At 42.3% G+C, this 17808-nt stretch overlaps 1 protein-coding gene across 1 annotated transcript in view; it reads right to left on the minus strand.

The window, feature by feature from the left end:
- KIF9 (kinesin family member 9) overlaps window positions 1-17808 on the minus strand; it is a 275713-nt gene that overhangs the window by 208010 nt on the left and 49895 nt on the right. The window contains exons 3-5 of the mRNA XM_030196974.1: window positions 15886-16051; window positions 9830-9936; window positions 4479-4703 (exon numbers count right to left, since the gene is read on the minus strand). Coding sequence (XP_030052834.1) covers window positions 4479-4703; window positions 9830-9936; window positions 15886-16051 — 498 coding nt within the window. The remainder of the gene's footprint in view (window positions 1-4478; window positions 4704-9829; window positions 9937-15885; window positions 16052-17808) is intronic.

Genomic DNA, 17808 nt, shown 5'->3' on the forward strand with positions numbered 1-17808 from the left:
CCGCCTAGCAGTGTTATGAATTTTTTACAGAAGCACTATGAAACTATTGTGCACCACAACAGACAGTTAAAACACCCTCTAACAACTACCTGTGGTCACCACCGTGTGCTTTTCTTACACCACCGTTATAGACTTCTTTTTTCAAAATATTTTACAATTATATTCTGAGGACCCTCTGAAAAATGATGAAATGGTGTAACAATTTGTGAAAAATAACAAAGTATTGTGTGTGTAGATCTTTTCGAGGTCTGTTTCATAACCTAAAGAGATGTGTTCCTTACAAAGGATACCATAGAGGGTCTAAATAAAACTCTGAAAAGGAATCATGGGTCTGGCATCATGTGCCTGTGTACAAAGTAATTTTATTAAAACTGTACATATTATATATTCATATTCTGTTCAATGCAGATTGCTTCTTTAGGGGAGGCTAATGTATTTCACAGGTTTTTTTTTTTTTTAAGGGGAAGAGTTTCTACAGTTTTCACAGGGGTGGTGAATTTTGCAGAGACCTCTGTGGGTTTTTCTTTAAGAAGTTCGAACAGATGCCTGTTGCTCCTGTTGCTGACTACCGTGGTGAGTATATTGAGTTCGGCCAAGGACTACATGAACTCTTCCCAACCTCTGGATTTCCTTTGTTGGGAAAGAGCAGGTGTCTCTGTAGCCGTGTGAACCAGGTTGAGCAGAGTAGACCCGCCCAACGGGTCCCATTAGCACCCCAGGTCACCACATCCTTGTGCCTGGATAGCTTATCGAGCAACACTTTTTCCTATAACAAACACCAATTCCTTTTAACACTTCCTGAAGAACAGGCCGTTCTCTAGTGACACCTCAATCTGCTTATAACTATGTTTGGGGAGATACAGGTTTATTTTTTCTCTTTCCCTTTCACCCTATCTGGCAAGCAAAAGGTAGCACTGTAACATGGATGAATAACATTTGGCCTTTTCATAGTCGGTTAGTCCGGAACTTTGAAGAACACTGCTCATTGTTTCATCAAGCCTTTCGTGAAGCAATAGGTATCCATTCTAATTTTTTCATGGGGTACTAGAGAACCTCTTAAACGATCAAGCTGCTGGTTAGGGACCAAATACATCTTTTTAGCGTACTGCACTGCTGATAAGACTTGTGATCAGGGGCAAAGCAAAACTTAGCAAGGGTCCAATAAAACCCTCACAGGCTAGGAATGAGTACCTTAATACGAACACAAGTCGAGCAAGTGGTAACAAACTGCTGTATATCTTGTGCCACACAAGGCCACCAATAGTGTTGGGAGATTAGGTGCAGGGTTTTACGAAATCCTGGATGACCGGCCAGACGAGAGGAATGTCCCTATCTAAGGATAGTCTGCCAAAATCGAGACAGCACCGGAGGTGTAGTGACAGATGGAGTAACTCTAGTAGCAGTAATAATGCAGGCTGGCTTTAGCATAGGTTGGGGTTCCTCAGACTCCTCAGACGATTCAAAGGTTCTGGATAATGCATCAACTTGGATGTTCTTTTCCGCTGGTCTGAAGGTAAGTTGAAAGTTAAAACGAGCAAAAAACAAAGACCATCAGGCCTGTCGAGGATTTAGATGTTTGGCATTTTGCAGATAAAGGAGATTTTTACGGTACGTTATGATGGTAATGGGGTGGACAGCCCCTTCCAGTAAGTGACACCAGTCTTGCAAAGCCAGCTTAAGAGCTAGCAGTTCCCTATCTCCAATGGTGTAATTATGTTCCATAGAAGTAAATTTCTTAGAGAAAAAGAAGCAGAGATGGAGTCTCCCCATTTCAGAGGCTTGGAACAATATGGCTCCGGCTCCAAGAGAGGATGCGTTCTCTTCCAGTGTAAACAGTTTACTGATGTCTGAACTCCGTAGGACTGGGGCAGACAAGGCCTACTTTAATCTATTAAAGGCCTGCAGGGCTTCTGAGGACCAGTTCTTGACATCTGCCCCCTTTCTGGTAAGAGCCATTAACAGAGCAGTGACAATGGAATAATGATCTATAAATTGTCTGTAATAGTTTGCGAACCCCAGGAAGCATTGCAGTGCTCGGAGCCCCAGAGGCTGGGTCCAATCTTGGATAGATCGGAGTTTGTCAGGATCCATTTGTAGCCCCTTGGATGAAATGATATGTGTGAGGATAGACTACCAGAAACAGTACCAGAAGTAGGAGTAGTCAAGGCAGCAGAGGAAGGAGACAGGGAAGCAGCCTCTGCCAGAGGACTGCAATCGGCACAGGTAAAAGGTAGGCTGGTAGCAACCACAGGTAGAGTCAGGATTGGTCAAAGAAAAGCTACAAGAATGGTATGGGATTTACGTTGCAAGATGTATGAGGAGAGACTTGTTGACCTGAACATGCATACCCTGGAGGAAAGGAGAAACAGGGGTGATATGATACAGACGTTCAAATATTTGAAAGGTAATAATCCGCAAACGAACCTTTTCCGGAGAGGGGAAGTCGGTAGAACTAAAGGACATGAAATGAGATTGAAGGGGGGCAGACTCAAGAAAATGTCAGGAAGTATTTTTTCACGGAGAGAGTGGTGGATGCTTGGAATGCCCTCCCGTGGGAGGTGGTGGAGAGGAAAACGATAACGGAATTCAAACATGCGTGGGATAAACATAAAGGAATCCTGCTCAGAAGGAAGGGATCCCCAGAAGCTTAGCTGGTGGTTGGGAGGTGGGGATAGTGCTGGGCAGACTTATATGGTCTGTGCCAGAGCCGGTGGTGGGAGGCGGGGCTAGTGGTTGGGAGGCGGGGATAGTGCTGGGCAGACTTATACGGTCTGTGACCTGAAAAAGACAGGTACAAATCAAGATAAGATATACACAAAAAATGGCACGTGAGTTTATCTTGTTGGGCAGACTGGGTGGACCGTGCAGGTCTTTTTCTGCCATCATCTACTATGTTACTATGGTCTACAGGATCAGACAGGTAGGCGGCTGGCAAAGGTAGGGTCAGGTTCAAGCTCACAGTTCAGGCAGGTGGCTGGCAAAAGCAAGGTCAGGCCCAGGCAACAGATTCAGACAGGCAGGCGGCTGGCAAAGGCAAGGTCAGGTTCAAGCAAGGGATTCAGACAGACAGGCAGGCAGCTGGCAAAGGCAAGGTCAGGTTCAAGCTCACAGTTCAGGCAGAAGGCTGGCAAAGGCAATGTCAGGTTCAGGCAAGAGATTCAGACAGGCAGGCGGTGGCAAAGGCAAGGGACGGAGATGTGCCAAGAGCTGCAACTAAGTTGTAGCTGAGACAATGGGACACCGGTCGGTTGGTTTCTAAATGGTGAAGGCGTCTGACATCAGGGGAATCCGCCTGCACCAGAAAGGAAGTTGCGAGTGCCGCTCTCTTCCAGGCATGCTCGCTCGCAGAGCCCCTTGCGTTCCCTGGCTCAGAGGCGCCGGGTGTACGTGCGTCGAGTGCACCACGCCCAACACCGAAATCTCTGCAGAGATAGTGACACAAAGGAGACGTAGTACCGAGTCCGATGTTAGACCCTCTTGATGTTATGCCTGAAATGGTCCTATCGCATCGATTAAACTTAAAGCCACTGGGCACCCCCTTTGACATGAGGAGAAAATGGCTGACGCAAGGTCGAAAGCCTCAATGGCCCGGGGAGTTCAAGTAGTCGTGCATCCAAAAATGGTTGATGCTTTCTGGGCAAAAGAAGGGCTCAGAGGCCCCAAAGGCTGAAAATTAAAAAAAGAAAAATAATTTAAAAAATTAACAAATTGAACAAAATTTATAAATAAAAAGAAGAATAAATAAGAAAAAAATATCCTGAAAAATGGAAGGCACCAAAAGGCAAAAGTTTGACGTGCTGAGGAGAGATTAGGGAGGGTCTGAGGGGTTATGGATTTGTTATACCACCTTTGGGTACAACAAAAGAGGTTTACATATACTATTTGCAGATACTTCTCAGTCCCTAGAGGGCTCATAATCTAAGTTTTGTACCTAGGGCAATGAAGGGTTAAGTGACTTGCCCAGGGTCACAAGGAACTGCATTAGGAATCGAACCCAGTTCTCAGCCCACTGCACTAACCATTACGCTACTCCATCAGCCTCTCTGCTCTGCAGAAAATGCTAGACTACTGGTCCTGCGTTCAAGCATTGGGCAGGAAGGCACCTGCTCATGCGCGATGGGAGCACTGCTTTAAAGTTTTAAAGCACTATGGCAATGATCGCACCGGGCTCTGTAGATGACGTCATCCACATGTGAGAATATTATGCCTGCTTGTCTTCGGAGAAAGAAAGGATAGCTATTTATGCGGTTCTATTTATGTGCTAAACATGGCCGGTTAGCTCTGAATATTGGAAGCTAACTGGTCTTTGCCCCTGAAATACCCCCAGAACACCCCTGACGTAGCTGCCTTCCACTTTGGTGCTAACCAGTCATTTTCAGTGCTACTAATCGGTTAAATGCCGATGAAAATGACCAGATAGCCGCATCAGCCGGAGTGTGCTTTGGCATGAATCAAGAGACCCCAGCATCTGTTCTCACCTCAAAAAGAAGATTCAAAGCATCTTCCTCACTGTTGGTAAGATGGACAGACAAACCCTTCACATGAACTCCGTGTGAGTCCTCCTTTATCATCATTTGAGCATCTGTAGACATGACATCTGGCATGCTGGACAGAAGGTCAAAGAGAGTCTCATTGTAGATTTCCAAATAGGAAACTCGAATCGTGATAGCGTAATTTGGACGTGCTTCAATTTCTCTAAACACCTGCATAAATGATCAGAAGTATGATTAGTAAACATTATATATTATAAACCCAAACCTCTGAAATTCATGCGAAGGAACACTATACAAATTTCTTGTCATATTACCAGCCCTCAGAAAGGTTTGTCTACAACAAACCAAATACAATAATTCCCTTCTTTACCTATACTGTAGAGGTAATATCAAAAGGATTTCCACAGGGAAGTGTTTTCTTGCAGACAATTTCTCTTTTAAAAATTACCCTACCTATCTGTGGGGAAAAGTACTTGCCCTGTGGACAGCCAAGGTAGGACCAGCTGAAGTACACTTCAGAATCTCATTCTGAAATTCCAGTGTGTTCTTAACCCTACAGACATACCTTCAAAGTATGTGGAGAAAGAGATCCCCGTGGTATTGGCCTACCAGTAGATTTTTTAAAGGAAATCCTAAGGGGTACCTGTGGGTCTGTAACCTCTGCACGCTCTCTAAAATTTACTAATTCTCTCCTAAAAACATTCTTGTGTACCACACCTAATCCAATGCCATTATTACCCACTGATGTTTAATACTCATTCCTCCCAAAAAACATTCATCTACATAAATCGTGTTAAAACAATGCCGCACAGGTTAATTGTGGCTCATGAAATTCCTTTCCTGACTCATGTGTGCATAAAGGAAAATGAAATCATCTTGCCTGCAGCAGCTGTGTGGTCTCACATTTGCCGCATACATGAACAGTAGTTAGAGTTGATTAATGCTACTGCCCACAATAACCTGTGCTAATTCAATCTCCTTCTGTATCTGCTACTATAAGCCCCATTTTGCTTAGCATACGGAGACAGGAATTGGAATATCCAGGTCAGAATTTTCACAATTTCCCCGTTATTTTACAAAAACAATAGGAGATTAAGAACAATTACTCTCTCTATTACTCGTTTTAATGCCTGGCTGAAATGAGCACGCTGATGGAACTCTCAAAACTCTTCAACCCAAATATTAATCTAGCAGCGGTATTCTGTAATAACTAATTTCTTCTGTAGTTTAATTGAAATTGACCTATACAATGAAGTACAGTAATGTAATTGTAGTAACAATGTTAACTGAGTTATAATTCTGGAACTGTTTGAACTCAGGTTGGAACTTATCTTAGTTATCTTAGTTGTAGCTTAAAAAAGAATCTCCTTGTTAAAGACTTAATCTGAGACTAATTCCCAACACCCGTGATTCACACTCTTGTTTTCAAAACGTCTCCTGGTTTTAAAGTAGGCTCTTTCTCTGGAACTTTATCATACTATGGGACTCATTTTTGAAAGAGAAAAATATTTAAAAAGTGGCATAAATCTGCATTTGAATGTTTTGCTTCCCAAAACGTTCAAATCGGTATTTTCAAAACCTATTTTGCAGACGTTTATCTATACAGTTCGTCTGCAATGCATCCAAATCACAAGGAGGCGTGTCAGAGGCATGTTGGGAGTGGGATTAGGGCATTCGTAGCAACTGGACGTTTTTTTGCTATAATGGAACAAAACAAAAACTTCCAGGACTAAAACTAAGACATTTTGAGTTAGACCAGTTTTAATAACGACTAAGCCACAAAATACTGCCCTAAATGACCAGATGACCGCTGGAGGAATAAAGGAATGACCCTCCTTACTCCCCCTGTGGTCACTGACCCCCCTCCCACCACCCAGAGATGTTAAAGGAACAGTACATACCAGCCTCTTATGAGAGACTCAGATGTTATAGTCAGTCCTATTGGACCAGCAAGCAGGTCCCTAGAGTAGCCCAATGATTGCTGCAGTACACTGTAGAGAAGGGGACCCAGGCTCATATCCCATTCTAACTGTTACACTTGTGGTGGAAGGTGTGAGCCCTCCAAAACTCACAAAAACCTACTGTACCCACATATAGGTGACGCCTGCAGCCATAAGGACTATTGTAGTGGTGTACATTTGGGTATAGTAGGTTTTTGGTGGGTTTTAGAGGGCTCACCATATAATACAAGGGGGTAATGGTGAGATGTATATCTGGGAGCTTTTATGTGAAGTCCACTGCAGTGCCCCCTAGGGCACCCCACTGCTCTGCTGGGATGTCTGTGTAGCCAGTCTACTAAGAATGTTGGCTCCTCCTACATCCCGATGGCTTGATTTTGTGCGGTATTGACTTGGATGTTTGTTTGTTTGTTTTTTCGAAAATGGACCAAAAAGATAAATGCACAGAGCACAAATACATCTAGCAAGTGGCCATTTTTGAAAAAAAGATAAATGTTTTGCTGTTTCAGAAATCACTATATTCACCACTTGGATTCTGGACATTTTGAGCAAAATGTCCAAAGTCAGACTTGGACGTCATATCAAAATGTCCCTCTATATCTTCTAGAATAGGGGTGGGCAACCTTGGTCCTCGAGGACTGCAACCCAGTTGGATTTTCAAGATTTCCCGAATGAATATGCATGAGATCTATTTGCATACAATAGAGGCAGTGCATGCAAATAGTTCTCACGTGTATTCATTGGGGAAATCCTGGAGGACTGAGGTTGCCCACCTCTGTTCTAGAGGCTTTGAAGCAGATCATTCCACATGTGCAGGACTTCCTGCATCATGCTGTCATGAAGAATCGCCTCAGTTGTTACAGAACTGAGCTTGAAGGACAACCTCCAGGGGAAGTAGGGTATGTGAGGACTTGCATGCATCCTACTGTTCATGGAGAACACCTGCTCCAGGTAAGTAAATTGGCTTTCTCCAATTATAAGCCCTCTGGGAATAAAGAAATACCTGTTGTAACTGAATATACTATACCTCACCTTGAGCTACTACTGAAAAGAGCTAAAATCCAAATATATAAATCCAATTTATAAAGGAGAGAAACTTGTAGATGGAAGGCAATAATATCCCCTGAGTGCTAAATAAGAGGTGCATACCCCTTATTTGCCAGCTTGACCCCTGGTAACACCAAACTACTGCTAGGAGGTCAGAGGTGCTATTCTGAAGCCAGGGGGTCAATGGGGTAGGAGCATGGTGGGATTATTCCTACTCCCCACTAGAAACCAAGAAGGCCCCGGTAAGATCTATTGCAGAAGCTACTGATGCTGTTTGATTGATCTGACTATGTACATTCCACACTCTTTCCCTCTGTCCGCTAGCAATCTGAGTTTGTCAGACTGGTCTTGAGGAAGAGAATCTATAAACTTCTCGAACTTACACAAAGGGTTTTGTATGCACACATGCACGAAGATCTGACAAGAAGTTATGCAAGAAGAGAGCATAGCGTTCTTAAAAACTTTCCTCTCAAGAGAATCTCATGTCCGAGTATCTTTCTTTTGGGGCACACTTGGCACTGGGTCTTGTAAATTTTGGCTCCCTTGGGTGCAAACAGGATTACCACAGAATGGTGGGAAAGCTAGAGCTTTTTGAATCTGAGAGTCTTTTGGACTCTATAGTGTGCCTTTTATTAACAGGGTACACAAAGGGATATCTCCCACATTGTCATCTATGCATCCTTCAGGATTCTGTGAATGGGCACTGCCACATGTTTGGGGGGGGGTGAAGAATGAGGAATTGGAGGATATCCAGTATTTCTGCCCTAGGTTCTTTTTCCATCTCTAACATATATGGAATGGTATCAACCATTTCTTTAATAAACTCTGTGAAGACCAGGTATCCTAGAGGAGACGTATTCCTTTCCTGTGGAAGAGAGGTGTTTGAGGATAAGCCAGTCAAATCTTCTTCTTTAGAGAACTCTGCTAAGTTTATAGTCAGATCCCCAGGAGTTCTCTACAGACCCAGAGAAGTACTCCAATAGAAGGGTCTTGGTCTATGCCTAGCTAAAGGTCAAGACTTCAGTGAAAATAGCCCTTGACTATGGGTGTCCTGACTATATGTATTCTGATGCTTCAGGAAAGCGTCCTCCCCCAATAACAACCTTGAAGCCCCAAGCCACAGGCATTGCAAGCACAAATCAGGCCCCAGTGGAGACCAATTGAATTTTGGTTTTGGCTTCGGTGCCGAAACCAGCCTGAAATTGCTATTTGGCCTTGTTTCAGTTTTGGCTGAAAATGTCAGTGCATTTTTGGCTGAAAATATATTGTGCAGCTCTCTCTTCCCCCCCCCCCCCCCCCCCCCCCCGAAAAAGAAGGAGCACCTCCTCTCCATTCTCTCCCCCCCCCAAAAAAAAAAAAAACAGAAGGAGCCCTTCCTTGGGCCTACCATTTCATTGGTGGTGTAGTGGCTAGCAAGGGCAAGAATGAACCCCACACTGGCTGCTGTCACCTCTATATACATTATATTGCTGAAAAAAGTAAGCAGCCTTTGACCCTACTACTTGCATCTGTCCCTCAGAGGTCTTTTGTAACCACTAAACCCAATCATTATTTTTGACTGGATAAGTCTACTCGCCTTCTCCTTTCACTCACTATGGTTTGAGCTTGATTGTTTGCTGAAAGCTTCTGCTTTGCCATTGAGCACCACCAGTTTTCCGGTGCTCTCTCAGTTTTGCTCTAGTCTCTGTAGATGGAAGAATCATGGACTGACTGCAGCACCACTTGAACCAACAGTTAACAACAGACCATTCATCAAAAACGATCGTAAGACTCATTTTAACCAACTAGGTTATTTTGAGCCTCCAGAGTGGTTAAGTATTTATTTATTTTAAGAACACAGAGAACATCAACTCAGCAACTTCTTCCCACCATCTGAACAACATTTTATGCTATATATGGAGTTATGAATACAATGCTTATGATTGCAAAGAAATGTTATGTGCTGTAGGTAAGAGCAAAGAGGCTTAGCTCATAGAACAGAGAGTCACTGGCCCCAGGTACTGCTGGGGCAGACTGGAGGCAGAGCCAAGATGAAGAAGTTATTTGAGTATTGCTGATATTCTGTGCTAATGCGGGACAACTATCTGGGTAAGTTAGGACAGCAAATCAGCTGTTATCCGAGTATCAGAGCTGAATACTGGCAACAGGTCTATAACTTCTGGTGGCTGTTCTATACCCAGGTATTTAGTGCCAAGATCCGGATATAAATGTAAACATTATGGTTGGTATTTGAATCCAATGCCGCCCATGATGTTTAAATATTGGGGTGATTATTATGGCACACAAAGGGGGTATTTTTTAATCTGTATTTCTACTTAGTATTTATGGTACCTGTTGTAAAGCTCTGGGAATGATTCCTCGATGGTCGTAACTTTCAGTTGCTCCTGTAATGGTATAAGTTTTACCAGCGCCCGTCTGTCCATAGCACATGATAGTACCTAGAAACATTTCACAGCTAAGTGTTTATAAACGGATTTTTAAAATAATTTCTTTGACATAATTTAAGACTCTATTTACTACCAGATAATGAGACCAAGGTACAAAAATCAATTGAAAAATAGAATCATTATGAAGAAATCAAAACTGCAACAATTAATAACTTAAAACTTGAAAAATAGGGTCAGAAAGGGTGATAAACTTAGTACATTACAGAATACTAACGAGTATTATTATTATTATTATTTGTTGCATTTGTATCCCACATTTTCCCACCTTATTATTATTATTTGTTTGTGCAGCGCTGCATATGCTCTGTAGCGCTATAAAAATGCTAAATAGTAGCAGTAGTAGATCAGCATTACACCAAACACACATTTAGGGGCTAATATTTAACAGTCTTACATCCAGTTAAAGTTATCAAGCATGTAGAGGCTCATTTTTAAAGCACATAGACTTACAAAGTTACATAGGTTACTATTGGGCTCATTTTCAAAAGAGAACTGCATTTGGATGTTGTTCTCACAAAAACGTCCAAATTGGTATTTTCAAAACCAATTTTTAGGTGTTTTTCTATGAAGTCCATAGAATTGCATTCAATCAGAAGGGGGCATGTCAGGGGTGTGTTAAGGGTGGGATTTGGGAGTTCCTAACACTTGGATGTTTTTCAGCAATAATGCAACAGAACAAAACTGTCCAAGACTAAAACTAAGAGGCTTTGAGCTGGTCCTGTTTTTATAATGAATAAGGCACAAAAAGGTGCCCTAAATGAATCAGGGGTGACTTCCCCTTACTCCCTCAGTGGTCACTAACTCCCTCACACCCCTCAAAATGTGATTAAAAGCATTACTTTCCAGCCTCTATGCCAATCTCAGAAGTTACACTCAGGTCCATTAGAACAGCATGCAGGTCCCTGGAATAGTCTAGTGGTGGGTGCAGTGCACTACAGACAGCTGGACCCAGGCCCATACCTCTCCCTACCTGTTACACTTGTGGAGGAAACTGTGAGCCCTCCAAAACTCCCCAGAAATCCACTGTACCCACATATAGTTGCCCCCTCAGAACTCTCTCCATACATCGAATCACTCTTAGCCAAAACGCTGTAATCACTGGACAGGCCCAAATAGCATGATAAAAAATATTTGAGGAGCTATTGCATCTAACACACTGGGGAGAGTCTACACCACCCATTTTATGCAACCTCGACTGTGAGGTATAGGCCCTAAAAATCAATCTACCCTGACATTCTCTAAGTTCTGCACTGAACGCCCTTCGTAGAATTTGACTCATACATCTTACCAAAACTCTCGATGTGATCGGTATCTGTAAGTCCTCCGACCATCACTGAGCAAGAAGGCCGAGATCTCTATGGGGATAGAATTTCAGTAATCTCTTATGAAGCAATGATATCGAGATAGCGTCATTCGATGCGGTTTCATAAAGCTCATGAAATTTGGTGGACACATCAACAACAATGGAGGACTGAGGTAATGTTGCTATATAAGTACATATAAGTAATGCCATACTGGGAAAAGACCAAAGGTCCATCAAGCCCAGCATCCTGTCAATTCATTGTATAATGAGACACCTGTTTATATGCAAATCTATCCGCACAATAGTACTGAGAGAAGAAAACAGGAGGAGACTGTGATCGGGAAGGGAAGAAATGATACCCATGGAGGGGAAGGGACCTGGAGAGAAGAGAGCCAGGAGGAGAACAACAGAAATTTTGCCCGTTGTAACGGGCTTTACGGCTTGTAAATAAATAAATGATGGCTATCTATTCTAGTGGTATACCTTTAGGATAAGTAGCTTTTATCTGTTCCTGGAGAGCTCACAATAACATATAAAGGAATTAAGGTGGCATGTAAATAACATATAAACAACATATACAATAACATATAAAGGAAATAAGGTGGCAACTCCTCTTCGTGCAAAACTCCATTGGCTCCCTATCAAAGAGCGAATCAACTTCAAGATCCACACATTAATTCACAAGATTATCCACGGTGAATCTCCGGACTATATGCTTAATCTGATTGACCTTCCTACCAGAAACATGCGTGGGATAAACATAAAAGAATCCTGTTCAGAAGGAAGGGATCCTCAGGAGCTTAGCGGAGATTGGATGGCAGAGGCGGGGCTGGTGATAGGGAGGCGGGGTTAGTGCTGGGCAGACTTATACAGTCTGTGCCCTGAAAAAGACAGATACAAATCAAGGGGCTGGTGGTTGGGAGGTGGGGCTAGTGCTGGGCAGACTTATACGGTCTGTGCCCTGAAAAAGACAGATACAAATCAAGGTAAGGTATACACAAAAAGTAGCACATATGAGTTATCTTGTTGGGCAGACTGGATGGACCGTGCAGGCCTTTTTCTGCCGTCATCTACTATGTTACTATGAATCTTCGCGAAATTACCTCAATCTGCATTACCCTAATTGCAAAGGAATCAAATACAAAACCTATTATGGATCCAACTTCTTCTTCCTAGGCAGCCAACTCTGGAATGCCCTCCCCAGACCTATCCAATCAATTTGTGTCTATTTGCCCTTCTGGAAAGCACTGAAGACCCATTTATTCAAGCAAGCCTATCCTAATGACGCAGACTAATCTTATGAACCCATCTACCTAACGACACTGACCTAGAATGTATCTCCTACCTTACTCCCTTCTCCATTGCCTATCTCTACCTACTCACCTCTTCTGTCATTCTGGTATATTTAACTTTTACTTTCTCCAACAATATTCTGTATTCCCTATTACTATGTAAGCCGCATTGAACCTGCTTTGAGTGGGAAAGCGCGGGATACAAATGTAATAAATAAATAAATGTATTTCTAGGTCCCATTATTTAAAGCCCACTGCACTGACCACTAGGATGCCCCTCTGATCTGCAGGAATGTCTGTCTGTGTGGACATTTTTATACAAATGATGCCAGACAGATGTTTCTGTGCCTGCTTGTTTGGTGTTCATATTGTGTACATTTCGTTATGGAAAATGGCTGGATGTTTTCAGCACAGAAAACGTCCTCCTCATATATTATCGAACAGGAAATTCAAACATTTTTCCTTTTTGAAAATAACTGCAAGATAGACTTTTTTTTGTACATTATGAGCAGGACGTCTCAATCCTGACTTGGACGTTCTTGTGAAAATGCCCCTTCATGTGTACCACCAACTAGTGAGAACCATGGCAACCAGCAGCAACCTACAAGGCTCAGTCATTAGGAGGGGCATAATCGAAAGGGGCGCCCAAGTTTTCCTTAGGACGTCCTCACAGGACGTCCCGGCGAAGGGGCGGGGAAACCCGTATTATCGAAACAAGATGGGCGTCCATCTTTCGTTTCGATAATACGGTCAGGGATGCCCAAATCTTAACATTTAGGTCGACCTTAGAGATGGGTCATCCTTAGAGATGGTCATCCCCGATTTTCGGCGATAATGGAAACTGAGGACGACCATGTCAGAAACGACCAAATCCAAGCCATTTGGTCGGGGGAGGAGCTAGCATTCGTAGTGAACTGGTCCCCCTGACATGCCAGGACACCAACTGGGCACCCTAGGGGGCACTGCAGTGGACTTCAGAAATTGCTCCCAGGTGCACAGCTCCCTTACCTTGTGTGCTGAGCCCCCCAACCCCCCCCCCAAAAAAAAACCCACTCCCCACAAGTGTACACCACTGCCATAGCCCTTAGGAGTGAAGGGGGGCACCTAGATGTGGGTACAGTGGGTTTGTGGTGGGTTTTGGAGGGCTCATATTTACCACCACAAGTGTAACAGGTAGGGGGGGATGGGCCTGGGTCTGCCTGTCTGAAGTGAACTGCACCCACTGAAACTGCTCCAGGGACCTGCATACTGCTGCGATGGACCTGAGTATGACATCTGAGGCTGGCAAAAAATATTAAAAAAAAATTTTTTTGAGGGTGGGAGGGGGTTAGTGACCACTGGGGAGGTGATCCCCAATTCCCTCCGGTGGTCATCTGGTCCATTTAGGGTACATTTTTGTGGCTTGGTCGTAAAAAAAAAAAGGCCAAGTAAAGTCATCCAAGTGTTCGTCAGGGACGTCCTTCTTTTTTCCATTATCGGTCAAGGATGCCCATGTGTTAAGCATGCCCCAGTCCCGCCTTTGCTACGCTTCCGACATGCCCCCGTGAACTTTGGTCGTCCCCGCGACAGAAAGCAGTTGAGGATGCCCAAATCCTTTTGATTATGACGATTTGGGTGACCCTGTGAGAAGGACGCTCATCTTGCGATTTGTGTCAAAAGATGTGCGTCCTTCTCTTTCAAAAATAAGCCTGTAGGTGTCACAAAAATATAGCAACCATTAAGAAAGAAATATAGTTTGTTCACTGGTTTTCATAGTAGAATCACTAACAGCAAGCCTAGGTAACAGCAGTATGGTAGCAGTGGGTGTTTGTATATTGGAAAAAGCACGTGAAGTGTGCCTCATGGAATTATTTCCAATTCCTCTATGTATGTCCATATCTGTGTGTGTGGGAAGGCGAGGGAAGAGTATGTGGGTTGGCTCTGTATGTGCCTATGATTGGAAGGTTAGAGAAAAGGGAAAGACAATTTTTAAACAGCAATTCCCTATCTTATGGTTTAGCATATCAATATTTCTATGCTGCTTAAGCTGGAACAGCTTCTTCAATAAAAATGCACCAATGATAAGTTTGCACCTATGCACTCATTGTTTATTTTGAATTTGCTAGCACTGATTTCCGCTATAAAAATTATGGCCCTATGAAGAAAAAGGCATGCACTGTACTCCCTTATAAAGACTTGAAAAACTATCTCTGATCGGTCCTATAAATTGCATATGTGTACAAGACATGTTTGAGTTAATAATGTGAAAATTTATTTGACTTTGAACAGTTGTCACTTTAATACAATAGTGGTGTGAGAACATATCATTTGTATTAATTGTGCTGGAAATTGTTTGCTAAGATTTTTATGATCCCATGCAAGATGTTTTGGACTTTATTATTACCTGTAGATTTAGTGGTAATTTATAAATACATAAAGGGCCAAAATAGTTGTCTACTTGGTCTCCCCACCCAAGTGACCTGTTATAAAATTACCTTCTACTTGTCATTGTACAAAGCAACCAAAAGCTATATGGTTCAGTCATAGTAAAATTTACAACAAAGGTATCACTTTATATTAATTTTTTATTGTATTAACCTTTAAAGGGAAAGGGGATAGGATATACTGCATTTCTGTGATTACAATCAATGCAGTTTTTGTACCTGGGCAGTGGAGGGTTAAGTGACTTGCCTAGAGTCACAAGGGCCTGCAGTGGGAGTTGAACCCAGCTGCCCAGGTTCTCAGGCTCCCTGCACTAACCACTAGGCTACTCCCCTTTTAGAAGAGAATCGCTCTTACGGTTTTAGGGGAATTAAGTAGGAGCTGACAAAATGACCTATGGCCTCAATCTCTTCTGTTCTTCATGTCTTTAGTTCCTAATGGGTGGCTTTGGGTTTATGCCTGCAGAGGAGCAGAGAAAAAGAGAAACAGAAAGCTAGGGAACCAGGTTCAATTCCCTCTGTGGCTTCATGTGACCCTAGGCAAGTCACTTAGCCCTCCACTGCCCCAGGTACAACACAACTTAGATTGTGAGCCATTTAGAGACAGTGCAAAGTACCTGTAATAGAAATTGTAAACCGCATAGTTGCCTCAGGGATCACTTGCAGTAAGTATATCACGTACAGAAAATAAATAAATAAACTTTCTCAACTTCCAGATAAATTTACTCTAAAACAGAATGGCTTAGGAAGAAACAATCCTAGCCACGGTTCTCCTTTATGAAGGTAAAGCTAGTTCTCCCATAATGACTTTTAATTTACTTCAAGTAGGATGAGCTGCTGCTTTAAAGAGAAAACAATGCGTCAATGCAACATTATTTGAAGGCATGATACTAGTACTCACTCAAATATTAATTAATAAAATTACCATTGTAGCCATCCAGAGCTTTAGATACCACAGATTTTGCTACTGTGTCATACACAGAATCCTGTGATGCATTTTGAAGAAATCCATCCAGTCTAAAACTCCAGTCAGATCTCTGGTTATTGACAACTGTGATCCTGTTATCTCTTTTGATGTGAACATTTATGGTCTGCAAACCAAACCAAAACAGAATGTTAATTTACATCAGTAAGTTAAGATTAGAGACTAACACCTATGTTTACTAAGATGTGCTATAGGTGTATTATAGGTTCCACATTAGGAGTTACGGACCAAGAAAGGGATCTGGGTGTCGTCGTTGATAATACACTGAAACCTTCTGCTCAGTGTGCTGCTGCGGCCAGGAAAGTGAATAGAATGTTGGGTATTATTAGGAAAGGTATAGAAAACAAGTGTGAGAATGTTATAATGCCGTTGCATCATTCCATGGTGCGACCGCACCTTGAGTATTGTCAGAGTTTTAAAAGGGTTTGGCGGTTTCCTAAAGGACAAGTCCATAGACCGCTACTAAATGGACTTGGAAAAATCCACAATTTCGGGAATAACATGTATAGAATGTTTGTACGTTTGGGAAGCTGCCAGGTGCCCTTGACCTGGATTGGCCGCTGTCGGGGACAGGATGCTGGGCTTGATGGGCCTTTGGTCTTTTCCCAGCATGGCATTACTTATGTAACATGTTTAAATGGTTTACGCATGTTAAACGCTAATGAGCACATAGAAATGTATAGACGCATTAGCGTTTAAAGCACCTTTATTTTAAAGGCGTGTTAGAAACGCTAACGCACCTTAGTAAACATACCCCTAAGTTGTCTACTATAATAAATGATAACTTTAAATAGAAATAAAACTGACAAATCAATGATGCTTCATATGAAAAGACTTTCCAGGTCTCAAATGTTCCTATATTATCAACATTTTCTACATAGAAAGCATATTTTTCATACAGGGCTTTTATTAAAATAACACAACTGAACATGCACATATAAGTATGTGTGCCAACAAGATGGTGTGTAGCTTATTTCTATTTATTACATACCAATTTCATAAGTGTTCTAGGCAGAGTATAACATATTAACATGCTCCACAATAAATTCCATGGTTTAAATCAACAGTATAATTTATCTCACCCACATGTGTGTCCTACTTTGGCTTTCCCATAACACTGTGGGGCTAAGCCCACAACACTATACTTTTTTTGCACTCCTAAAGTTTTGTTAGATTGCACTTTATTTTGTCTGCTTCATAAGGAGCATCCACTTTGTTGCAGGTCTAAGTACCATCTAGAAAAACAGAGACCTTTCCCACTAACCCATCTAATGAATACAATGATCAGAAAACCAACCCCAGAGCTGATTTCTGAGGCACTCCAAAGACAAGCCCTCTTTTTATGGAATAAATTCCATTTACAAACACACTGTTGCTTATTTGATCAGCAAGCCTCTTAACTCAGATAACCAAATTAGGATCAGCCTCCAGAATGCTTGTGTTATTAATAATCTCCTGTGTGCGGCTCAATTAAACGTTTCACAGAAATCTAAGCATCTTATATCCAGTTCTCACCACTGATCTAATTCTTCAGTCACCCTCTCTATAAAAGTGATCAGATTTACATAATATGACCTCCATTTGGTAAAATCCAAATGATTTGGATTCTGTGACCCAGTTGGTTCAAATATTTAACTATAATTTCTTTCATCTGTGATTCTATAAATGTATCCACTACAGAGGTCAGCCTCCTTATTTCCTTTTTTAAAATGAAAACAGGCATCTACAGGTCTCCAATTTTCTACAACTACTCCTACTTCCAAAGAGAGATTAAGCAGAACTGTCAGCGAACCTGTCAGAACCACAGGTATTCAAGATTCCGTATGCCTGGAACAGACTGGCTAGGTCAGCATATCATGCTCC

The sequence above is a fragment of the Microcaecilia unicolor genome, chromosome 1 (genome assembly GCF_901765095.1).
Source record: "Microcaecilia unicolor chromosome 1, aMicUni1.1, whole genome shotgun sequence".
In the NCBI taxonomy this organism is placed as follows: Eukaryota; Metazoa; Chordata; class Amphibia; order Gymnophiona; family Siphonopidae; genus Microcaecilia; species Microcaecilia unicolor.